General features: G+C 32.4%; 1 protein-coding gene across 1 annotated transcript in view; it reads left to right on the top strand.

Annotated features, from left to right (window-relative positions):
* LOC126882983 (pituitary homeobox homolog Ptx1) overlaps positions 1-26,641 on the top strand; it is a 275,850-nt gene that overhangs the window by 40,268 nt on the left and 208,941 nt on the right. The window contains exon 2 of the mRNA XM_050648120.1: positions 8,218-8,554. Coding sequence (XP_050504077.1) covers positions 8,290-8,554 — 265 coding nt within the window. The 5' untranslated portion in view covers positions 8,218-8,289. The remainder of the gene's footprint in view (positions 1-8,217; positions 8,555-26,641) is intronic.

The raw sequence follows: 26,641 nt of genomic DNA, 5'->3' as shown, positions 1-26,641 counted from the left end.
CTTTTTGTGTGTTTAACTTTAAAGTATTGTTGACACTGGATTATTAATTAAATTTTTCTTAATAGTTTTAAAATTTTTTTCAAATTAAAAAAAACGAGAATTTCTCAAATCGGTTTTTCTAGAAAACGATATATCCTACCGACTTAAAGCAAGAGTATCTTTTATTACTAAAATACCTCACAATTTAATAATCTATTATCAAAAAAACTTAAAATTAAAGACAAAAAAGCGATATAATAACCGTTGCCCTACCCAAACCGGATGTCTATGACCGGTATTAGAAATTCTTATCCTTATCTTAAAAATTATTTATCTTTGGAATATAAATATGCATACCAGTTTTTGTTTTTCTAAATAGAAGCGTTCTGGAGGTATTAAAAAAAACTAATTATAAGACGCCATCCATCTTCAAATAGCTCTAGCTCCCTTAGGAAGCATTTGGACCAGGTAAATTGTGTTAAATTGTCTTAAAATTACCTGAGGAATCTTCGGTCTTCGTTTCTCAGGAGAATTTCTGGACATCATGTATATTGTGGTTTGTGGTTTTATATTACTAAAACTTGTCTGTCATTCTTTTAGAGCGAAAATTATTTCCGTTATCTAAACCCTCTGCTTGGTATGTATTACCTACCCCATTTTTTTTCTCTGATTACTTGTAAAATAACATACTTTTTGTTATGCACCCGACAGTCTTTTGTAACATACTCTTCTGTAAGACATTTAAGTAATATTTGTCATTTATATCCCATATCTATAGTCCATTCTTTCACGTTTTTTGCTCTAAATTTTAAAGAACCGCTTGGATTGACATGAAATTTGGCATACGTATAGCTTACATGCCAAAGAAAAAAAGTGATATTGTGCCGATGTGTGCTTTTGCCCTGGGTGTGACTTTTACCCTCTCTTGGGGGTGAAAATCTATATGTCCAAAGTAAGTCCGGAAATGGGTAAACTGACTGATTTTAAGTAACTTTTGTTCTATAGAGCTTTTTTGCTAAGTCAAGACTTTTCGAGTTATTTGCGAGTGAATATGGTCATTTTTCAACAAAATAACCACATTTTTAGACGGTTTTTCGCAAATAACTCAAAAAATAAGTATTTTTTTTGAAAAAAACGTTCTTAGCAAAAATATAGCTCATAAAAAAGTAAAAAATGGTGTACGCGTTAGGTCTCTATATCTCGCAGAACCAGAGTTATAGCCAATGAAAAATAGATTCATATTCACCAAATTTTAAATAGAATATTTCGACGTGAAATATCCAAAAAATTAAGCACTTTTTGGAGAAAACTCATCATAAGTTTTTTAAAGTGTTTAAAAAAAGCTTTATTTCTGTTTTTACAAAAAGTTTCTAGCATTAAATTTAAGCAAGTTACGCTCAAAATAAAGTTGGTCCCTTTTGTTTTTGCAAAAAAAAATCGGGAAGACCACCCCCTAATTAGCAACTTAAATGAAATTAATCGTTACCGCTCCACAAATTATTTTACTTATGTTGTGTTTATATGATCTGTAAGTTTCATCGACTCAAACTGCTTATTTTTAAAAAAATTTGGTTTCAAAATAAAATTTTTAAAAATTTAAATTTTGAAAAATATGCTTTTTTTCAAAATAACTTAAAAATTGTTAGAGATACCAAAAATCTCGAAAAACAAAAAAAGTCAAATTTGCTTTTCTGAATATCATGTATTTTTTTGTTTTTCTGTTAGACAAAAATTGATTAAGATTTGGTGTTTCTAAATTTGCATACATTTGTGATCAGTGACTCGTTCAACCCGTTTTAACTACAGCCCTTTCAATAATAAGGACTTTGAACCGATGAAACTTACAGATCATATAAACAAAATATACACGAGTCAAGAAACTTGTGAAGTCGTAACGATTAAGTTCATTTAAGATACTATTTAGGGGGTGATTTTCTCGATTTTTTTACCAAAACCAAAAGGGACTAATTTTATTTTGGGCGTAACTTGTTTAATTTTGATGCTAGACATTTTTTTATAAAACAAAAATTAAGCTTTTTTAAACACTTTAAATAAGTTGTAATGAGTTTTCCCCGAAATGTGCTTCATTTTTGGTTATTTCACGTCAAACTATTCCATTTGGAATTTGACGAATATGAACCTATTTTTCATTAGCTATAACTCTGCTTCTACTAGGTGTAGAGACGTGATATATACACCATTTTTTAAAAATTTTTACAGGCTATATTTTTGCTAGGAAAAATATAGCTTACTATTTGAGTTATTTGCGAAAGACCGTCTAAAAGCGTGGTTATTTTGTTGAAAAAATGAACATATTCACCGCCAAATAACTCGAAAAGTATTGACTTAGTGAAAAAACTCTATAGAACAAAAGTTACTTAAAATTAGCCAGTTTATCCATTTCCTGACTTTCTTTGGACGAATATTTTTTCACCCCCAAGAGGGGGTGAAAACCACCCCAGGGCAAAAGCACATATCGGCACAATATCACTTTTTTTCTTTGACTTGTTAGCTATGTGTATGCCAAATTTCATGTCAATCCAAGCGGTTCTTTAAAATTTAGAGATTTTGCAATATTTTACCGTTAAAGAACGGACTACTAGTACTTACCACCTTGATTAGTTTACGTCTCATATTTTAAATTATTAAAAGTAAAATATTTTACTCTACCTACCTATAGATACAGGGTGAATGATTAGTGGGGTAAAGCTCAATAGATCCGCTATAGTAATAGATCGCAATAAAAGTTAATAACAAAAATTGTAGCCAACTTTGAGCTTCACATTACAAAATTAGTTAGAATGTTACAGGGTGTTCGATAACACAGTGGCAGACCAAACTTAAGTTTTTGTAAATGAAACACCCTCTATTTTATTTTTTATACGAAATCCTGTTAACTTCTCCATCACAAAAATATAAAGGTTTGTTATGTTATACAGGGTATTTACAAAGTTGTAACCAATTTTGTATGAAAATCGTAACCAGTTTAACTCCCTGTATAAATGAAAATAAGCACAAAAGCAATGGTTTATTAATGGCATAATTTTTATTTATTGTCAAAATTTTCAAGAATTATTGACATTGCTAATTTTCTTTATATCAAATACAGGGTGAGTCAAAACGCAGGTACATCATTTTCTCAGTAATGTTAAACGGAACACCCTGTATTTTATATGATTATTGAAAAGTAACAATACCGTACTTTCATTTTTATATAACATTCCCTATGTCCAAATTTATTATTTTTCGAGATATTTTCATTTTTCAGAGCAAATTATTTTAGGTGTCTAAATTTATCTAAATTTTAAGTAAATCATGACTGAATTGACAATTGACGATTACTGATTATCAATCCGGTAATTCAATAGCAAATAAAGAAATAAAAATAATTTATTAATAATACATTTTACAAAAAAAAGCACAACCACAACATGCAACATTTTTGAAACAATTAAAAACTACTTTTTTATGTAAATGTAACAAATAAAGAAAGAAAATTAGTAATCAATTTTACAAAAAAACACACAAACACAAAAAACAACATTTTGTGAAGACAATTAAACACTACTTTTTTATGTAACTGTAACAATGTAACAAATAAAGAACGAAAAATAATTTATCAGTAGGTAATACATTTTGCAAAAAAAAACATGTTTAAAAAAATGAGAAGCTACTTTTAATAAAATATATTTTAATATTTAATTACATAACGAGTTCAAAATTACCTCCTAACACATTTATGCACGCTGTGTTAAAAACGATCATTGAATGAGCTGCTTACTCTACGAAGCATTTGTAAATTAACACTTCGAAATACACTTTGTAGTCTATTTTTCATCTCATCCCTTGTTGTTGGAGGTATTTTATAAACTTCATTATTAACGTAACCCCAAAAAAATCAGTGCAGTTTATTAAATTCTGGTGATTTGGGTGGCCACGCTACTGGTCTATGAAAAAATGAAAATATCTCGAAAACTAATAAATTTAGACATGGGGAATGTTATTTAAAAATTAAAGTACGGCTAAGTAGTAAAGTACTTTTTAATAGTGATATAAAATACAGGGTGTTCCATTTAAAATTACTGAGAAAATAATGTACTTGCGTTTTGACTCACCCTGTATTTGATATAAAGATAATTAGCAATATCAATCATTCTTGAAAACTTTGACAATACGTAAAAAAATATGACATTAATAAACCATTGCTGTTTTGAGTTGAACTTGTTACCATTTTCATATAAAATTGGTTATAACTTTGTAAATACCCTGTATAACATAACAAACCTTTATATTTTTGTGATGGAGAAGTCATCAGGATTTCGAATTTAAAATAAAATATAGGGTATTCTATTTAAAAAACATAAGTTTGGTCTGCCACTGTGTTATCGAACACCCTGTAAGATTCTAATTAATTTTGTAATTGAAGCTCAAAGTTGGCTACAATTTATGTTATTAACTTCACTACTAATCAATCACCCTGTACAGAATAGGTTGTACAGAGGTATTATTTTCTTTTCAAAAAATTATTAAGGAATAAGTAGGTACACCGTAATCCAATAATCTTGTTAGTCGTTAGAAGTGTTGTTAAAATTAGCGAAAACAGGCGCATCAGTATCGTCGGGGGTACAGGAAAATTCGGGAGGGAAAACGCGGCGAGCTTAGTATCCGCAAAGCTCTCAGACCGACGTCGGCGTCGTTGGCGCCTTTCACCGCCGCGACGCGTTGCTGCTTGATCCGATCTAAACCTGGCCAAAGCTGTTTTTAAGCTCCGCAGCTTTTTTCGTGGACTTAAGCGACTTTTGGTCTTTGTTTCACGTCGCACCTGGATTTACTTACCGCCTTTTTAAGTGATCTCCAGATTTTTAGCTCTTGAGTGATTTTAGTTGTGTGATTTGTGAGATTCCACATTATTAGCCCGAGCGGATTTTTTACGGATCTTAAACGGATTGCAGCGATTGAAAAGGTAAAAATAACAGGATTTTTCGGTTGTTCCTTAAAATTAGTGCTAGTTTTAATATAAAGACCATTTTCTTTATAATACGGGGGAATATACCAATATATTTTACGGTCCATTATTACTGTAAATAAAATAAAACGTAAAAATAGGTACTGTAAATAATTTAAAATTTTTAGTAATTTAACAATTCACTGAATTTTTTTTTGATGATTTTCCTGTAAGTTTAGTTAAAATATACGAATAAAGCAGTAAAAAAATGAAAAGAAAAATTATAAAAGCAACTTTCATCTTATTATTACTACTACTACTCGGTTTATTACACTGGTACTACATTATTTATTACATGTTACATCGGTACTACATTATTAGCCCGAGCGGATTTTTTACGGATCTTACCTAACATACCCCTATTTTGGTTTATTTCGACAACGAATATTTTACTGTGCAACATAAGAAGTACGAAAGTAAATGGCGCTAATAATTATTCCAATAAACAACAATGTAATTTGCAATTTACTTTCGTTCTTCTTATTTTGCACAGTAAAATATTCGTTGTCGAAGTAATCCAAAACAGGCGTATGTTCGTGGAATAGGGTATAACAGGATTTTTCGGTTGTTTCTTAAAATTAGTGCTAGTTTTAATATAAAAAATCGTAAAAATAAGGTACATACTGTAAATAATTTAAAATTTTTAGTAATTTAACAATTCACTGAATTTTTTTTGATGATTTTCCTGTAAGTTTAGTTAAAATATACGAATAAAAGCAGTAAAATAAAATAAAAAGAAAAATTATAAAAGCAACTTTTATCTTATTACTACTACTACTCCGTTTATTACATTGGTACTACATTATTAGCCCGTGTGGATTTTTTACGGATCTTAAACGGATTGCAGCGATTGAAAAGGTAAAGATAACGGTATTTTTCGGTTGTTTCTTAAAATTAATATAGTTTTAAATATAAAACTAGTTTCTTTACAATACGGGGGAATACACCTATATATTTTAATAATATTAATATTAGTACACACTAAATAATTTATTGTTTTTAGTAATATTTTAACTGAAATTTTAAATCACTGAATTATTTTTGCTGATTTTGTCGTTCAGATTTAGTTAAAATATTATAGGAATAAAAGCATTAAAAACCAATAAGAAGAATAATTATTATGGAAAAAACTTTCATCTTACTAAATGAAGCAAGTGTTGTAATAAATTCCTGGGTAGAATGGGCCCTAGGTTACCATATTTAAAGGAGTTTTTAAAAATAATATAGCAACTTATAGTCTAGGAACCGAAGCTTTTTACCTCGCAATTTTTACAGAATGGATCGATTTGCTTGAAAATTTGAGAATAAGTAGTGGATAGTCCAAGGATCAAAATCTATATGACCCCGAAAGGCGCTTTTGCTATGGGGGTTGTTGCCACCCCATCTTGGGGGTGAAGTTTTTTTATTATATTTTGACCGCAAAAGCTGATAAAAACATTCATTTTAAGCAAAAAATGTTCTATAAATTTTTTTGATAAAATTAATATTTTTCGATATATTCGTTATGGAAAGTGTTAGTTTTATATCGAAAAAATCAATGTTTTTCGATATTATACTTATTTACGATTCACTCAATATTTGCCGTAGAAATTTTGTTTTCAAACCATATTCTTGGGAATTAAATAACACACAATTTCATATTTAAACATTTTTTCGTATCTCTGATGGTAATCTTTCTATTCTGAAGAAAAGGGCATTTTTACCAAACTACAAAAATTCGAACTCCATTTTTTTTAAAACTAATCATTTTAGACCGGTTAAACCTCTAGAACCTATTAATAATACATAAATATAGAAAACCAAATAAGGTCAATGACTAATTTTAATCAGGGTGGTAATTAGGGGAAAGTTTCCGATCACTTTTTCGCTGAAAAAAAATACGGAATGACATTCTTTTCATAATAAGTCACTTACTTTTTGAGCTAGAGACTTTCTTTTATTTCTGTAGATAGATACTTTTAAATACTTTAAATTAGTTTGAACAAGTTATCCTAGAAAAATGCACAGTTTTCCCGTCTTTTCAGTTTGAAACTAGCATATTTAGCATTTGACGAAGAAGAGCTAACATATAATAAAGTATAGCTCGATTACTATTGGTCTTAAAGAAAATAAAAAAAACTGTTTTGTTTATTTTTTCAAAAGGTACATTTTTGTTAAGCAAAGTTGTTTTGATAAAACAAAAACCAAACTGTGAACCGAAACGCTCCACTGCATGGGTCTCTGTGTGCACTGCACAAATCCTCACTGTTTTAGATAGGCGAAATGCTTTTTCACCGATTTTAAGATTTCTCTTTCTAACTACAGGCGCAGGTTAGCACCGGCTGGTTCAATTTGAATTCTGCATTAGAGCATAAGTATACTACATTCGCTCTCGCGAGATTTTTTTTGACACTGACGTTAGTAATTTCTTTTTTGAAAAATTCAGTTGTCAGAAGTGACTGGAAATTACTACAAAACCAACGCACCTACTCATATCCAATATTATTAATAGTAAACATACATAAAAATAACATAAACCTTACGCCAATCAATATTTATTTATTTAAACCATTATAATGTATTGATAGCAAATTAGAAAATTATTTATTGTACAAAATAAAAATATTTTGTAGAAATAAACTTCACAAAATTTTATGAGATTAGTAGACACTCCCACTATTTCTAATAATTCTTCTTTTTTTAATGAAAGATTAAGTTGATTTGAGTTGATTTTAGCAGTTAATAGTGTGTGGTAGGAATTTTTGTGTTGTACGTTTCCTATTCCGAATGTCTCAAAAAAAATCTCGCGAGAGCGAATGTAGTATATCTGCATTTGTCACGTGCATCCAACGGCGTAGAGCAAATAAATATGATTCATAAATAAAGTTATATTTTAATGATTCTATGAGATTTCAAAAATATATTTTAATGATACTATATTATTAATAATATTTAAAAAAAACTTTATTTTAATGAAATTTTATTGGGTGTTCACTGCACAAGTGAACCAATGGAGAAACCGCCCCTGGTAATAACGTAATCTTTTATTCTGCGTTTAAATTATTCAAAATTTTCTCAGGATTCGAAAAAAATTGAATGCGTTTAAAAACAAAATCTCGAAATTTTGCGCCTGCGCTCTTAGTGTCCGTTGGTATTTGTATTCCAAAAATTTTGTATTTGTATTTTTGTATAATGTTTTTTTTCTATTCGTATTTTTTCATTTGGTTTAATTAATTTCTGTTTTTTGCTTACAGCAAAAGATTATGGTAACCCAACCAAATAACTAAGAAGCATCTTAAGTTACTTAAAACGTCTACCACATTACCATGGAACGATTAGAAAATCTACAAGATCCCATGTGTCTTCAAGATTTAGTAACAGGCGTAACAACGTCTTCCGCAAGTTCAGATATTCATGGCCACCATCTACACGACACGACCGTTTCCGTAAGCTCAGCTATTTCCGGTATCATGAGCTGTACATCTTCGTCGGTTCTAGGTCATCACGTGACTTCTCATGATTCGCCTCATCATCCTGGAGTGGTCCCTCATACTCCCTCTCTACACCATGAGCCTCTGGAGAAGTTAAAACGTGGTGAGTTCGTTTCATGTTGGTTATTTATTAACGTTAACAAGTTTATTACATCCTTTTTCTTAATTTTACGTGTATATCTTTACCCACTTTCCAATGGTTGCCAATGGACGAGATTAATGGTTGCCAATGGAAAAACATATAAATATTTTTTAATACTACTTATACGTTATTCATTCTTTCATTCATTCGTTCATTCATTCTTACTTTCATTAAAGTGGATTACTTTTCTGTCATTTAGGGGAGACCGGGGCAAAACGGAATACTTAAGAAAGAAAAAATCATAGAAAGAAAACTAAACTGTGTATTCAAAAATAATAAAGTCAGACAGGATCAACTGCTATTAAACTTCATATAACTTATTTTATTTATAATCCAAGTTGCTTAGTTATTTGGTTATAAAGAACTTAACTTATCAGTCCGAAATTCTCATATTGCTCCGGTTGCGGGGCAAAACGGGAAATGCTACGGGGCAAAATGGGAATGCATTTTGGTCAGGCAGGCAGAGTTCACAAATATGAGCACCTTCGCCTTCATCCTCAAAAAAATAAACGTATTGTACTCTTGAGCGAAAGTCATATTTTTTGACATACCTCGTATAATATTAAAAAACATTGATATTTTATGGTTAAATCTTAGGTTTTGGACCATGCCGAGCTTTTTATGAGGAATATCTTTTTTTCGTAAAATTAATAATAAAAAAGTTTTCCATATGGATACAACTTACAGGGACATACTGTATTTTTATGTTTGAACAATTTTTTTTCTTTAATTTTGGACCTTGTTAGGGGGGAACATTTCCTCATTTTCCCTCCTAGTAGATCCGCCACTGGCCAGAGCGCATCTTTAACATCTGTTTTATCGGGAACGTGAACATTTCAATATTCATTTCAGTACTGTTTATTTTGCCGCATACTGTATGTATTAGCAATGAAGTATACCTACTTAAAAACACGAGGGCAGAAAAATGATCTGGTGAAAGGGAGCTTTGAGGTGATTTATTGGTAATATCTAATAAATGAGGAATTTTATTTCTTTTTGTTGCTTCAAAAAGTTTGTAGCTTAAACTCGGAAACTAAATGGAATATTGCAGATAAAGAGAACGACAAATCAGAAAGGCACTCTATCAATATCATTATATTTCTCAAATTTACTTTTTTTAGTATTTATTTATTAGATAGGTACATGGTTTTTATGGTAGGGGAGCCCAAGAGGGGATTTTTGCAGTTACTCGAGCGCGTCAGATTATCATATGGGGAGAAACCTGGTACCCTGCAGATGTACCCCTACCATATATTGGCTCTTAACACAGGGAAGTTCGTTAAGGGGGGCCCGAAAAAAAATCTATCCTTAAAAATACTCGAAATTGTCAGATTAAGATAAGGTAAGTTGAGTACATGCAAAAGAGTGTAAAGATGGGCGAGTCAAAAAGTTTCACAAAATAAAATATTTGGCGAAATAAACGTCAGATCGAAAAACTAAAAAATACGTCTTCAAAATTTTTCAAAAATCTACCAAATGGTACTAATCATGACCCCCACGGAGAGGGTGGGGGGTAAATTTAAAATTTTAAATACAAACCCCGCGATATTTCGCAAAATGAACATCAGATCGAAAAACTGCAAAATACACTTTCAAAATGTTTTTGAGAAATATATCGAATGGTACTAAACACGACACCCCACGGAGGTGGGGTGGGGGGTTACTTTAAAATCTTAAATAGGACCCCCAAATTTTCATTGCAGATTTGGATTCTTTACGTAAAAATAAGCAACTTTTATTCGAGACATTTTTTCGAATTATGGATAGATGGCGCTAAAATCGGAAAAAACGATTGTTGAAAATGGAAAATTTAATTAAAAAGTGGAAAGTTCCCACTAAAATGGAAAATTTTACTTAAGTTTTTTTTGGTTTTAGGACCTAATAATCACAACCCAATAGGTCCCCATAACGCTCGAGTGACTGCAAATTTAGCATACTTTGCTCCCCTACCATTAATTTTTCGTTTAAAGTAGATAAAGTCGATTATTCTGCCCGCTTTGTAACGTCGAAAATGTGTAAACTTTTAGTGATCGTGACAATTTGTTAAAAAGTAAACAGCTGTATAGATAAGCCTAATCAATACTACGATAATAGCAGACGTAGGTATTTTTGAAAAGATGTTTGTAGCCGATATCTATACTATATTGTGGATATATGGGAAGATCTGTTTTCAATAAAATATATTTTTCGTACTTCCGGGCCTAAAGTGACAACTTCACTCCCTTGTGACAGGTACTAAAGTGTCACATTTAATCCCTCCGGGATTAAATATTGACGAAACTCCCGGAACGATTAAATCACAAACAAACGAATTTAACCTGCTCAGACGTGAGAATTCTTGACTTCTTTGGCTTAAATCCCTCATTTCTTCTCTTCAAAAAAGCTAATAATTTTGGAAATTTACTTATATCAATATCTTCTCTAATGTTAATAACCGATTTCAGCATTGAGTAATTCAGAGAGTTGAGGCACAAACCGCTTTTGATTTATCATCGAAGTAGACTAACAGCGCATTTTCAGTAGGTTGTCTCACATTTTTTAAGCGGCACCACTTTTTAAAAGCATCGTACTGCTGCTCGTATAGTTTTCTAGATTTCGGTGGTAACAATTCTTCACCTACTTCGGCTGCTCTTTTATCAATATCAGATACACCTTCTTCACTCATGATACCAATAATTATCAATAACAATGTTTCTTTACAATGACACTAGTAATGACAATGTTTCTAAATTATAACTGTCACAACGCAATGTTACTATGGTAACTTATTTTAAAGACAGTTTATTAAATGAGTTGAAGAGAGAAAAAACTGATTGAAATTATTGAAATAATTAATAAAATCATACCGGAAGTACGAAAAGTATCGTATATACCTTGCGACTGAAGTACATTTAATCCTTCAGGTAAATTATGGCCCTCCCTGCGGTCGGGCCATAAACTTTACCTTCAGGATTAAATGTACTACTTCAGTCCCGCGGTATATAATGTACTATTATTTGTATACACATGAATATAATCAATGCAGGAAATTGCAATTTATCATATTTGTAGAGCGCGTATTTTGATTATTGACTTTTCATTACAAAAGCAGCTACTTTTTAAATTTCAATATCGTATTTTAGCTCATTAAAAGAACATATACGCAAAATTTTGGGGCAATGCTTTTTAAATGCATTAATTTTTTTCAAATTCTGAGAAAACTAGTAAGTATTTTTGAAACATTTAAAGGCAAAATTGATTGAACTAGAATATGATGAGGCTGTAGTTTCGTGTTGCAACGAAATTGAAAATGGTTATTCATTTTTGATTCACATGTTTACTCTGATTGGAGTACGAAGGGAACCATTCTCGTTGGAACTTTACCGCGCTGAGCAGATGGGACGTGAATTATAAATTGTAAAATTCCCTCATCTTCTTTAGTCTCAGCATCCGTTATGGCTTGCAAATTTTAGAAGCCTCGGAGATGTAACCATAGAAGGTTCTCATTGTTTTCAGTCTGGTAAGATGTATAGTAATATTTTTGGTATTATTCTAAGTGCTATTAGATTTAAAACTTAGTTTTTTGCTAGCAGTTGCCGCTAGGGTATCCCGACCATTTCGTTCGTTGCAATCCGTGACTGCACACCGAACTTTGTCCTGGTTGGGTCAGAGAGAGCAGCATATGTGCCTCCTGATGAGTGATTGAACTAGAATATGATGCGGCTGTAGTTTCGTGTTGCAACGAAATTGAAAATGGTTACTCATTTTTGAGCAAAATGAAAGATTACATTATTACCGTGTGCTGCAAGTCCATGAAACAATTCTATAATGTTTATTTTAATAAGTTACAGTGGTGAAAAAGAAGAGAAAAAATTTAGTGTGATTTTTAATTTCAAATATTTTATTTAAAAATAACTTTTTGTTTATTTTAAGGGACTTTCGGTCCTCGGTAATAATGTAATCTTTCATTCTGCGTTTAAATTTTTCTAAAATATTTACTTATTAGTTTTTCAGTGCTCGAATATAATGAATGCATTTAAAAAGCATCGGTCCGAAATTTTGCGCCTACGCTGTTAAAACAAACCATACAAACACTTGCTTTCTAAATATTCATAAAAGTTATTGATAAACCAAGCTATTTTGGAAAAGAGGAGGTTTGTTAGTTACTGTCTAAGAATGAGTAAAGTTAAGAATGATAATAATAATATAGTCCGTTCGCTAAACTCAGACGCAAATGGCTAAAGATTTTAGTACGTAACTTTTTTGTTTTTTTGCCAATTTTGACAAAATTTGCAAAATTACTAAATATTTAGTAATTATTAACTATTTAGTAATTATTTTTTTGTCAATTTTATCAAATTGGCAAAATTGCTAGCTTAAATCACTAGCCAGTTGAGTCTGAGTTTAGCGAACGGACTATACCTCTTCTTCTTTGAGTACCGTACCCCAATTTTAGGAGTTTACAATTTGCCGATATTGCTCTTAATCTTGCGCGGCATATAACAATAATTCATCTGCTGATAAGCCAGTATATTGAGGAAAGTTTCGGAGCAATGAAGATTTCTTCCTACCAATTTCTCTTTTTCCCTCGATCTTACCGCTGAGTATTAACTGCAGTATCCAGTATCTGCTCTCGGGGTCGGTTCTAATGGCGTATTGTTGTTTAGCGACCCCAAAAACTCCCGAGTAATCTGTTTGCATCAATTTAGTGCTAAAAACCATCGAAACTTCAGATGACGTGCCTTAGCAGTGAGTCTGGCACCAGGTGCTCCGATGGTTGGTTCAGATGTTACATTCGTCTTCAATGACCCCAAAAAACCCTGAGTAACAATATCTGGCTACACTAACTCCAGATGATATGCCTTAGCAGTGACCGTGGGTACCAGGTGCTCCGGGAGTCAGTTCTGATGTCGTATTCGTATTCAGTAACCCCAAAAACCTCCGTGTAATCTGTTTGCATCATTTTAGTTCCGAAATCCCTCGAAACTCCAGATGATGACGTGCCCTTCATCAATTTAATGCTGAAACCTCTCAAAACTTCAAAAGATGACGTGCTGTAACAGTGAGACTTGGCACTAGGTGCTCCAGGTTACCTCCTCCACGTGCCTTAGCAGTGACTCTGGTCACCAGATACTCCGGAGGTCGGTTCTGATGGCATAGTTGTGTCCAGCGACCCCAAAAACCCACGAGCAACAAAATCTGGCCCTTCATATGCTTATTTTGACATGTTTATGTACTTTTGTACCTCAGGAACAAGCGGGGTTTGTAAAGGGTAAAGGTACAGGGGAACAAATCCTGAACCTGAGACAACTCATTGAAAAGTCTAGAGAATTTCAAGTACCTATGATTATATGCTTCGTTGACTACCAAAAAGCATTTGATTGTGTAAGCTGGATAAATCTGTGGCCAATTTTAATAGAAATGGTCGCACCAATGCACCTGGTGACACTTATTAAAAATCTGTACCAGTCTAATATAGCGACAGTACGACTAGATCAGAAGTTCTCAAACCAATTCAAGACCGAGAGAGGTGTTAGACAAGGATGCGTGTTGTTACCTGACTTATTTAACATTTATGGTGAACATGTCATGAGGATGGTTTTAGAAGGATGGGCCGGTGGAGTAACAGTGGCTGGTAGGAAAATCTCCAATTTAAGATTTGCTGATGACACTACACTTATAGCAGCAAATGAGCAAGAAATGGTTGATCTTCTGCGAAAAGTTGAGTACGAAAGCAATAAAGTTGGTCTGAAAATCAATAAAGCCAAGACAAAAATAATGGTGGTCGACAGATTCGACACTATTCAACTGACTAACATGTTACAGGAATACCAAATAATAAACACCTTTGTCTATCTCGGGTCTAGTATAACTAACGATGGTAACTGTGAGGCGGAAGTTCGGAGACGTATTGGTATGGCAGAAAATGCGATGAGTCGCCTAACTAAAGTTTCGGAAGACATATCTATTTCTCAAAATATCAAGATGAGACTGGTGAATGCTCTTGTATTCTCCATATTTCTATACGGAGTAGAGACTTGGACTCTTCGCGCATGCGAGCGCCAAAAAATTGATGCATTTGAGATATGGTGGTGGAGAAGAATGCTACGCATACCTTGGATAGCTCATAGGACAAACGCTTCCATTCTAAACCAACTCAATATTAAAAATAGGCTGTCCACAATATGTCTGCAACGAATTCTGCAATTCTTTGGTCACGTGGTTCGCAGAGGTGACGACAGTTTAGAGAGATTAATTGTTTCTGGAAACGTTCCGGGAGAAGATCAAGAAGACGGTCACCAACTAGATGGTCTGACCAAATAAAGCATTCAGCTGGAAACTCATTCTGCGAAACTCTTAGAGCAGCTGAAGATAGAGACCAATGGAGAAGCATGATTAGGAATATTGGAAGAAATCACGATCCTCAGTAATGGGGAAACGACAAGAGAGAGAGAGAGAGAGAGAGAGAGAGAGAGAGAGAGAGAGAGAGAGAGAGAGAGAGAGAGAGAGAGAGAGAGATATGTACTTTTGGATGTATTTTATGCACAAAATTCAATTATACATTTCAACCCATTTTAGACCCATATGGTAGACTTTTTCCTGACATCAATATGAACACAATGCAAAAAGTTATTGTATTTAAAAATCGATTTATTCCGGAATGAATAAAGATCTTGTTGTTTTATCCCCGTTTAGGCCTAAGCCTGTTCAGGGTACGGAATCTCCCTTTCGAGGGCTTTAGAAGGTGGTTGAGTTAGTTTGGCACAGAAGCTGAAGGAGTGTAAGTAGAGATAGAATCATTGCGAAACAACCTTTTACCATTTAACCAGCGAAGGCACCATTATGCCACCAGTATACTTATAGACGGAGAGCTAGAGCGGAAAAATCATCGTCATAAGTAATTTAGAGTTTTTCCTGTGAATTGTGTCCATTGAATATTGACAATTATGACCCCTTTCAAGCTGACAGCTCAGTGGATACAGGAAGTAGCAATAAGGGATGAAAGGGGAAAGTTAGTGCAGTCATTAAAGGTTTTCACCTCCTATTTTGTTAAACCTCCATAGATTTGCATGAAAATTGGTGACTTAGTTAAAGCATACCTCAAGAAATAAAACTGATTTGGTGCCAAATTACACTTTTACCCTGGTGGTGAATACCACCCCTTCCCGCGGGTGAAAACAATTTTATTAAAAATAACCCCACAAATCGATAGAGGGACAAATTTTAAGTAAAATTTGTTATATCATGTTATTAAAATAAATCAGTACTTTTTGAGTTATTAAAGATCAAAGATTTGTCTATTTAAGTTCATATGCGTGAAGTTACGGATGATGAAAAGAACATACATATTAATTAATTGTATGTTAGTAAAATATTATTTTTATATTATTTCTATATTTAATTGAATTTTTTCTATCAATATAAACTGAATATGTCCAGAAACTGTAGTCCTGTCGCCAGGGGGGTACAACGGCCCCCTTTATTCAGATGGACTTACCCAAGTTTTTTTCATGTATTTTGACCCGTAGAATACGAATTTTTTGGGTAACAGTTGATCCGGATGTCGATAAGATTGTTATTGACCAAGAACTTGAGGAATTACATAACCGCGATCTCTCGCAAAACCAAACATTTTTTGGTATTTTTTGGGTCATTCTAAGCAAAACATGTTTCTACAATTTTTTTCGTAGGATGGCTAGTTTTCGAGATAACCGCGGTTGAACTTTCAAAAAATCGAAAAATTGCAATTTTTGAACCCGAATAACTTTTGATTAAAAAATAAAATAGCCAGTCTGCTTACCGCATTTGAAAGTTTAAGTCAAATTATATCGGTTTTAATTATTTGCATTGCTAAAAATTTATTTTTTTATTGTTTAACAAAGCTATAAACACATACAGTCTTATTAATAAACACGGACTAACGCCCGACTAACTTTAGTCCGAGGACTAAGTCAATACCATTCATTTTCCCTATTAATAAACAGCGACCAACGATGGACTAAGCTAAACCCTCTCTAGTCTCGGACTAAAATTTAATCCGAGGTAATAGTAGGTTTAAACCGAGACTAACTTGACATTTTGTATTCATAACCTTACAAACTTGCTAAATGCATTATTTGCTTTTGCTTGCTTGTATAATAAATATATAACAACATTATTATGTTATTATTGATAATGGAGAGATATTATTTTATTAATGATTTAAGATAATTAATAGAGGAATTAAATGAGGATAGAAATCAGCGGAACAATATTCCTCTTGTGAGTCACATAAAAATATACAAAATTATAAAAAAATCTTTAGTTTAGAGGAATTAGAAGGTAAATTTAAAGTCAAATACCGATTTTCAAAAGGTACAGCAGTTAATATGAAGTACAAAACAATAATACAATAATATAAAATATAAAACACCAGGTAGCACCTTCTCAGAACGAAGTCCAACAAAAATTAATTAAAATTTATGCAGAAATGGCACGACCGAACAGCTGTTCGGTTTAGAGGAAAGAGAGGTTAAATCCTCTACATTTTCTTCTTTTTCGCAAAATTCTCTCCATTTCTCTTCTTTTTCGCAAGGGTTGCCAACATAAATTTGTTGTAACTAGGACTAAGGAAGGTTTAGTTAGTCCGAGCTTAGTCCGTGTTTATTAATGACAATTTTAAAATGAAGTTAGTACTCGCTTAATCTCGGACTAAGTAGTCCGAGACTAACGTTGGACTAAGCAATTTTTATTAATAAGGCTGATAGTGTTTCCCGTGCCTTTACATGCATTTTAACGCATGCTCCGTAGAAATAGCCTCGATTGCACTAGTACCTATTCTACCTACTCGTTAGATTTTAAATGAGAAATCATAGAAAACATCACTTACGCACTAGGTGTTTGTAGCTTTGTTTAATAATAACACAATCAATTTTTAGCAATGCAAATAATCAAAACCGATATAATTTGACTTGAACTTTCAAAGGCACTAAGCAGAATTGCTATTTTATTTTTTAATCAAAAGTTATTCGGGTTTAAAAATTGCAGTTTTTCGATTTTTTGAAAGTTCAACCGCGTTTATCTCGAAAACTCAGCATCCTACGGGAAAACTTGTTAGAACATTTTTTACTTAGAATGACCCAAAAAATACAAAAAATTGTTTTGTTTTGTGAGAAACCTCTGTTATGTAATTCCTCAAGTTCTTGGTCAATAACAATCTTATCGACATCCTGATCAACTGTTACCCAAAAAATTCGTATTCTACGGGTCAAAATACATGAAAAAAACTTGGGTAAGTCCATCTGAATAAAGGAGGCCGTTGTACCCCCCTGGCGACAGGACTACTGGGGGTGTCCAATAATGGGTACATTTGACGTATTCGAATACACTTTTGCTAAATTTATAATATCGAAATAATATAAAAATAATATTTTAGTGATATACAATTAATTAATATGTTCTTTTTATCATCCGTAACTTCACGAATGTGCTCTTAAACAAACAAATCTTTGATCTGTAATAACTCAAAAAGTATTGATTTATTTTAATAACATGATATAACAAATTTTACTTATAATTTGTCCCTCTATCGATTTGTGGGGTTATTTTTTATAAAATAGTTTCCACCCGCGGGAAGGAGTGGTATCCACCACCAGGATAAAAGTGCAAGTTGCCACCAAATCAGTTTTATTTCTTGGGGTATGCTCTAACTAGTCACCAATTTTCATGCAAATCGATGGAGGTTTAACAAAATAGGAGGTGAAAACCTTTAAAGACTACACTACCTTTCCCCTTTCATCCCTTATTGCTACTTCCTGTATCCACTAAGGTGTCAGCCTGAAAGGGGTCATAATTGTCAATATACAATAGACACACTTCACATGCCAAACTCTATATTACTTATGACGATGATTTTTAGGCTCTAGCTCTTAGACTATTAGAAACGGCTCTTTGATCAGCGTTTGGGTATGCAGCTTAAGTTATCTGCATTTATTCCGGTGTTTTTAGTGCTAAATGCCAGGGCCTATTTTACCACTAGGCCCGTGAGGCACCTGCCTCGGGCCCGTATTTGAATGGGGTCCGGAAAGATCACCAAACAAAACATGTTTATTACAATAACAAAACAAATTTTCAAAATTCATTCATTTTACGAACAGGCAATGATAAATGATAACAATAAAAGTTATAATTAAGTGGATAGGCGCAAATTTTCGGCTTCAATGCTCTCTAAATGCATTCATTTTTTCGAATGCAGAATGAAAGATTACATTATTACCGAGGGTCAAATGTCCCTTAGAATAAATAAAAAGTTTCTTTTGAATAAGATATGTATTTAAAATTAAAAATCACACTCAATTTTCTCTTTTTTTCACCCCTGTAACTTATTAAAATAAACATTATCAAAGATTTAAGGGACTTTCGGCCCTCGGTAGTAACGTAACTCTGCGTTTAAATTTTTCAAAAATACTTGTTTGTTCGAAAAAAAAAAACGAATGCATTTAAATAGCACTGAAACCGAAAGTTTGCGCCTATCCCCTTGAACAATGTTTAATTATTAAATATAAATTTTATTTATTGTCAATAAAAATTTTATTTTCTTGTGCAACTATATTTCTATTAAATAATTAATAGATTTAAAATAGTTATTATTATTATTAAATTATATTTAGGGGCCCGAAAATTGTGTAGTGTCTCGGGCCCGATTTGAAGTAAAATAGCCTCTAAATGACCTGGCCTAATAACAGAATAATCTCTACTGTCACATATTATACCACATGAACCAAACCAATACTGTCTTTTGCGGAAAGAGACTTTAAATAGTGCCGTCAATCGTTAACTTGGAAATTTATGGTTTCTAATTGCCGATAAAAAGTTATCAATTACGGGATTATATTTTATCAGATGATAAATTTTATGAGGGAACGTAACGACATGGATTTTTATTTTTATGGCTCTCTTTTACACGAAAAGGTGTCTTACCGCGAAATTGATAACTACATCTAGCGATTAATAGATATTAAATTCTATTAAATGGTAATTTATTCTTATTTTCTAAAGGGTTCATTTTTATCGTCGTGATATCCAATTGGGTCCTAATTTATTTTTAGCTACGCCAATTGAGCATAAATGTGTCATAAAACAAAATCCAACGCTAATTGGAACTTAAAAATTGAAATTAGAGCAGTTTAATAGATTTTTTCCAGTTAAGGGAATAGGCGCAAAATTTCGGTTCTAATGCTTTTTAAATGTAATTATTTTTTTCGAATCCTGAGAAAACTTATAGATAAGTATTTTTAGTTTATAGTAGGTATAAAATGAATACCTAAATTATTATCTACTGAGGGACGAAAGTTTTTTTTTCGAATGGTTTTTATCTCCGCTTTTCGAGCAATCCCTTTGTCCTCTCTGTGTCGGGTCGTGTTTCTGCCGCGTATGTCATTATTGGTCTGATGACTGTTTTGTAAATTCTGCCTTTCATTTCTTTTCCGATATTTTTTTTTCTCCGTATTGTGTCATTCAGGCAACCTGTGGCTCTGTTTGCTCTATTCACTTGATCTTCCCCTTCTGTTTCGAGCCTTCCGATAGATAGTGTGATGCCTAGATATTTAAACTCCATCACTTGTTATATTATCTGACTTTTCAGCTCTAATTTATATCTTATTGGATTTGCTGTTATAACCATTCATTTTGGCTTTTTTTGGGGAAATTCATCTTCACTTTGATATATTAGTATTGCATCGTCTGCATAGCAGATTATTTTAAGTTGTTTTTCTCCCATCTTGTATCCTTTTTTTATTATTTCGTCCATGATCAGGTTGAACAATAAAGGACTCAAGGAATTCACCTGTCTTATCCCATTGTCGGCTTAAATTGGGTCAGTTGTCAGTTGTCAGTCCACTTTTACTTTTATTGTGTTGTTCTAGTAGATGTTTTCGATGGTTTTAATTATTTCTAGAGGTACCTCTCTTGAGTACAACAAATGGTTTACGTCCTTTAATTTGACCCTGTCAAATGCTTTCTTAAGGTCCACGAAACATAAATATGCCGGTTTGTTGTATTCCAATGATTTCTCTTGAACTTACCTCACTAGAAATATAGCGTTAGTGCATGACCTTACTGACTTAAAACCTTGTTGTTCTTCTGCTAATGTTATCATTTCATTCAATTTGTTTATCACTTTGATTGTTCATTTTAATGTTGTGTTTAAGAAGTTAATTCCTCTGTAATTTTCCGGGTCCGATTTGTCTTCTTTTTTGAAGAGAGGTAATAGGATGCTTGATCTCCATTCTTGTGGTATTCTGTTTTGTTCTATTATTTTTTGTATTAGTTTTAATAGTTGTTTAGTTAGATCTTGTCTTAGACTTAGAGTTAGACTCTTGACTCGAGTCTTTTTTACTATTTGATAAACAATTTTAACTTCTAACTTCTTTTTAGGCATAGTTTCTTCCATTATTTCTAGTTGTTTTTCCAGTAATGTTCTCTTTTTTTTATCCATTTTTTTCATCGAGAAATCATAATTTGTGCTGTGGTTTGAGCTAAATTTTAAGTACATATTTACATTAGTCCTTTCATGGTACATAGAAGCCCCCTTCCCTTGACCGAAATTATAGTCTACACTATGACACTAATTGGATTGTTTAACCCTTTTCTATGAAGTAGTCTGGAGGGAATTGCTCCCCAAAGCGTTGTCGGACGAATACATTTTTGTCTCCAAAAGGAGAATTAACTCACCGGAAAAGCATAGCTGTAAAAGTTAAAATAATCGCTATTCATCAACTACAATATGTAACATAAAATGTACTTACTCGATACCAGTCTTCAACAGTCATAATATACCCTTTTTGTTTGGCATATTGCAGTCTTTCTTTCTTCATGGTTTCAGCGAAGTGAAGTTTTTTCCACATCGGAAATCGAAGATTATATTCCCTTGTTTCATTAGATATGAAAGTAAACTGTTCCTCTTCGTTTTCGTCTGTATTTCCGAGCATCATGTATTTTGACTCTTTCTGGTTTAGTTCTAAATCAAAATATCTTGCCTCCTTTTCTAATCCTTTCATAACGTTTTTTAATAACACTAAGATCATCAGCGAAGGCCAGACATTGATGCTCATTGTTGAAGATGGATCCGGTCGTTTTCACTCCGCTATTTCTGATTATTGTTTCCAATACTATGTTAAATAGCACTGTGGACAACGGATCTCCTTGTCTAAGATCTCTGTTTACTTCAAATTCCTCCGATGCGAAACCTCCCCATACTACATGATTTCGTGTCTATTTAAAGTCATTCTTACTAACCTAATCAGTTTTGCGGGTATACCCAAACAAAGAACTTAGTGCTTCATACATTTTATTCCTTCCTATCCTATCATAGGCTTGTTTAAAATCTAGGAACAACGCATGAAGGGATACTTTATGTTCATAGCAGGTTTATGTTCTGGATTTCTTTTAGTGTGAAAATCTGATCTGTCACTGATCCATTAACTGTAAAACCGGCCTGATATTCACCTAGTTTATCTTCAGCAACACTATTTAGTCTCTCTTAGCATCCTGGCTAATATCTTGTAACAAGTATACGATAGAGCAACACCTCCGTAATTTTCACATGTCAATCTATCTCTCTTTTTGTATATGGAGCATAATAAAGCTTTGGTCCAATCTTTGGGAACATTTTCCTCTTCCCTCTTCCCATATCCTCTTGATAAGGCTCTACATCCTTTTTGTAGTTCTTCTCCTCTAGTCTTTATCATTTCCGCCGCTATTTCGTTTTCTCCTGATCTTTTGTTATTTTTTAGCCCATTGATTAATTATACTTTCAATTTCTCCTTCACTCGGCAATTCTAATATTATGCCATTATCCTCTAAAAGGAAATTTTCATTCTCCTCTGTATTTTCACCATTCAGTAGTTCACTAAAATGTCTCTTCCATATACCCATCACTGATTCATTTTCACTCGTCAGTATTCCATCTTCTTTTTTCATGTATGAATTGTAATTCTGGTATCCTCTTTCAGTTTTTTAACTTCTTTATAAACCGATCGTATTTCTTTTTTCTGAAATTTTTCCTCTATTTCCATTATTCGTCTTTAATCTTTGTAACTCTGGTTTATATCCTGTTAATGTCAATTGCCTTAGTCTTTTATTTTCCTCTGCTATTTTATACCAACCAATTTCCAGATATTATACCAACATGTTTCCCCGATTGGGCTCCCCAAGTAGCACCAAACGGGTTTATTAAGTCTTTTAAGGATACTTTAAAACTGTAGAATAAAACTAAAATTAAAACCATTTCTTTTTTAAACTTTTTTTTTTTTTTACTTAGCAACAACATGTTTGTTTTATTTTAATAGTATTTTGTATTTTGACAACGAAACCCGATTTGGGCTTCGAAACGTTAATAAATTCATTTTTTAGTAAAATTGTGGCTTATTTCCCATACAAAATACGTAATTATAAAACCATTTCGTTTTTAAGTAAACCTTAAGATTGCAATAAAACCGCTTTCAGCATAAAAGGGCCCACTCTGAAAGAGGTCAATAAAACCAAAAATCAAAACCTTCTTAAAACTTTGTTTTCTTAAGCAACTGGTGTTAAAGCTGCTGTGAAAGTGTTTTTAAAATCATATTAAAAGACACTTTAAGTGCAGGCAGTTTTATAGCAAACTTAAAAAGGTTTCTTAAATGGAGACTTTTAAAGACAATTTACCATATTATATGATTCTTTAAACCCATATACTCCATATAGGCCAACAAATTTTTAAATGTGTTATGATAGAAAGATACGTATTTGTAACCATAAAAAAGTATGTACTTGGTTATTTCGGACTGTTCAGGTAGAAAAACACTTGCGCATCCAACTTTATTGATATTAACAAAAATAGGTCTAAATAACTCACGCGCCCTAAAATTTCTGACTTTTGGCGATTAAAAAATAAAAATAATAAAAAAATTTAAATCCGAAAAATTTGAAAGAAAACTACGTTTATCTACAATTTTAATGTTTTAATGTTAAAATAAATCGGATTTATGTCTTTAAGACGCTTATTTATAATTTTTATGTAAGCCTTATATTGTAATCTATCATGGCTTTCAGCATCTCTAGAAAGCAATATGGCCGAAATCCAAATAAAACTATTTGGTCTATCAACAGAGAATTGTTAAGATCAAATGGCTTTATTTTATACCTTTCCAAGAGCATATATCCTACATAAAAGCAAGGTTGCCTTGGAACTAAAACTGTCTAGTTTTAATGCTGCTGTCAATAATGCCACTCGGTTTTAATGTGAATCTAACCTAAAATCGACGCGTCGTAGTGCTGTGTGTGTTGAATTTTTCTTTTAAAATTACCAGTTCGTTTATATTTTAAATACTTGCGACTTATTTCTTCCATACTAACTGTACTTCCACTTTTTACAACACACTACACCACTGTTTCGCTCTAAAACAAATGACCGACCATTTTGCACATGAAAGAAGAGGGGATTAGTTTAGTTTTATTGTTTCTAACAAGAAGCGTAGTTTAGTCTTTACGATAACCAAATTGAATTGATTTAGTTAAGAGCGTTTGGTTTTAATATAGCCTACTAATTGCATTTATGAAAGCAACTCTAAAGAACACTAAAAAAATAGTTTTAAGGCATATGTTTTACTGACATAATAGTCTTAAGATCAAGTAGTTTTAATAATAGGTTTTATTAGTAATATTACGAGAATCTTTAAAACTGCAATAAAACTAAAAGGTAATAAACTAGAATCTAATAAAACCAAGCAGTCCGAAAGTTCTTCATAAAACTAATTAGTTTTAAAGTGAACTGAGTATAAACCATTTTAAAACTACACTAAGACAAATTATCTATTAAGAATACTTAGTCTTATTTGATACTCTTATTAGATACTTTAAAACTAGTGACAAATGCTTAAGAGTTTTAAAGTTCCGGCAGTATATCTACAAGGCAACTTTAAAACCATTATCTTCTTATTTACCACAATAAAATCTTTATAAACCTTAAATAAAACTAAAATGTTTTTATTGTGCTACTTTGGTCTGTACCGCCATTCTTTACTATATGACGAATATGTGCGACAAATATCTCGACAAAATAAGTAGGTATTCAATATTAAAGCTGCAATCTTTGAACGCGTTTTCCGCGCGTTGATGTTGCCTCTTAATTACCGTTGACGATAGTAAATAAGAGATTAAATGAAATTTAGTAGGAAATTCAAAATCGATTTATTTATTTAAGATTATCAATTTATATGATCCCTTTTCTGAACCGTTAAATTATAAAGACAAAATCTCATCTACACGTATTATAAATGACTCTTGTAACCCTCTATTTGTACTGAAAGTCATTAATTTTGCTTTCTATACTCAAATAGATACTATAATAGTGTGGTCAACCCCTTTGCTGGATCCTTCCCTAAAAATAAGTCACATCTGTCGATACTATTTGGGTTTATCTCTTTGAAATTGGTTTGAAGTAAATATCATTTAGCCCTGACACTTCATTCATAGAATAAAATATAGAAACGCACTTGGTACCATGATGCCGGAAGCAACATACATATTGTAGGTTATTTCTTTACGTTTACACTAATCTTCTAGATTCTGATCCTATTCACATTTACTTTGGTAAATACACAAAATAACACTGAAGTGTTACTTCCCTTTTACCTTATCTTAACCAAACCATTTAAAATACCTATGCAGTTTATATACAAATATCAGTTTCCAATAATTGTTTATATTACAGCGATTACATAAAATAAATTATACATTATACCATGCTGATAATAATGTGAAAAAGTTATTAGATTGAAGGGAATTCTGCCACTATACAAACCATGCTATTTAAAAATTTAATTTGGCTGAACTTTGTACTGAGCAGCATTAACATTAAGTTGCATTCTCCATTACTGAAGGTTGGCTATAACTACAACAAATTGCTCTCTGTCTTGAGCTGTTCTTAATGTCGAATGTGTGTCAATGTCTGTCCAGTCCCTTACATTCTTCAGCCAGGAGAATTTTTTTCTTCCTGGACCTCTTTTCCTTCCACTTTCCCTTCTACATATTATGAGTCGTAGAAAGATGTATTTTCCTCCTCTGTAAATACCTATGTCTTAGATAACTCGTTTTTCTGTTTATTTTACATTATTAAGGTGTTCTCTCTCAGTCCCCATTCTTCTCAGCACCTCGTTGTTCGTCACGTGTTCTGTCCAAGAGATCTTCAGCACCCTTCAAAAAAACCCACATCTCAAAGGCTTCTACAGGGTGTCCCCGAAAATAGTGCGTCCCTTTAAGGTATAGATATAATAGACAATTTAGAACAAAAAAGTCCTATAACATTTTTTTCTAAAGTTAACTGTTTCCAAGAAAAAAATTACATTGTTTTCCATATAAGTGAATTTTTATTTTCATAAATTTGAATGACATGGCAACGTAGCCTAGAAGAACTTGCTGTGACTGTGGAAATTTAACCTAATAACCCCTTGTTTATTTACTTTGAGGTGTGATTTTTGGGGTTGTTGACATCGTAGGTACCAACCTGCAAAATAATGGATATGTATTTGGTTGATATTTACATTATTTTACCTACCAGATGCAACTGACGTACAAACCTACTTTTTTAATCTTTAGATTTTTGAGTTGCGCCGTATTGCCAGACTTCAATTTGCATATCAAAATGTACTTTCATTTTTTGGTCAAACGGATGAATTTAGAAAAAAATTTTATAAGACTTTTTTGCTCTACATTGTGCCTTCTACCTATACCTTTAAGGAACGCACTATTTTCGGGGACACCCTGTATACGCCTCATACTTCTTACAGAGAACAACATCCTTGTGGTCGTTGTTCTCTGCTTGTAATTCCGAGAATCCATGTTTCCAATCCGTGTACCAATATGGTATAAATGGATGTTTTTAAAAGATCTTGTCGGAATATATATTATAATAGTGGAGAGAGTTCACAGACCTGACGAACTCTTTTTAGGTATTGACATTTCTGCTGTCAGACGATTGTCTATTTTGATCGACGCCATTTGATCCTAATATTGGTTTTTAATAATAGGGCAGTCAATGAAGGTATTTGG

Source organism: Diabrotica virgifera, chromosome 4 (genome assembly GCF_917563875.1).
Source record: "Diabrotica virgifera virgifera chromosome 4, PGI_DIABVI_V3a".
Taxonomy (NCBI): Eukaryota; Metazoa; Arthropoda; class Insecta; order Coleoptera; family Chrysomelidae; genus Diabrotica; species Diabrotica virgifera.
This window is presented reverse-complemented; position numbering and strand designations above follow the sequence as displayed.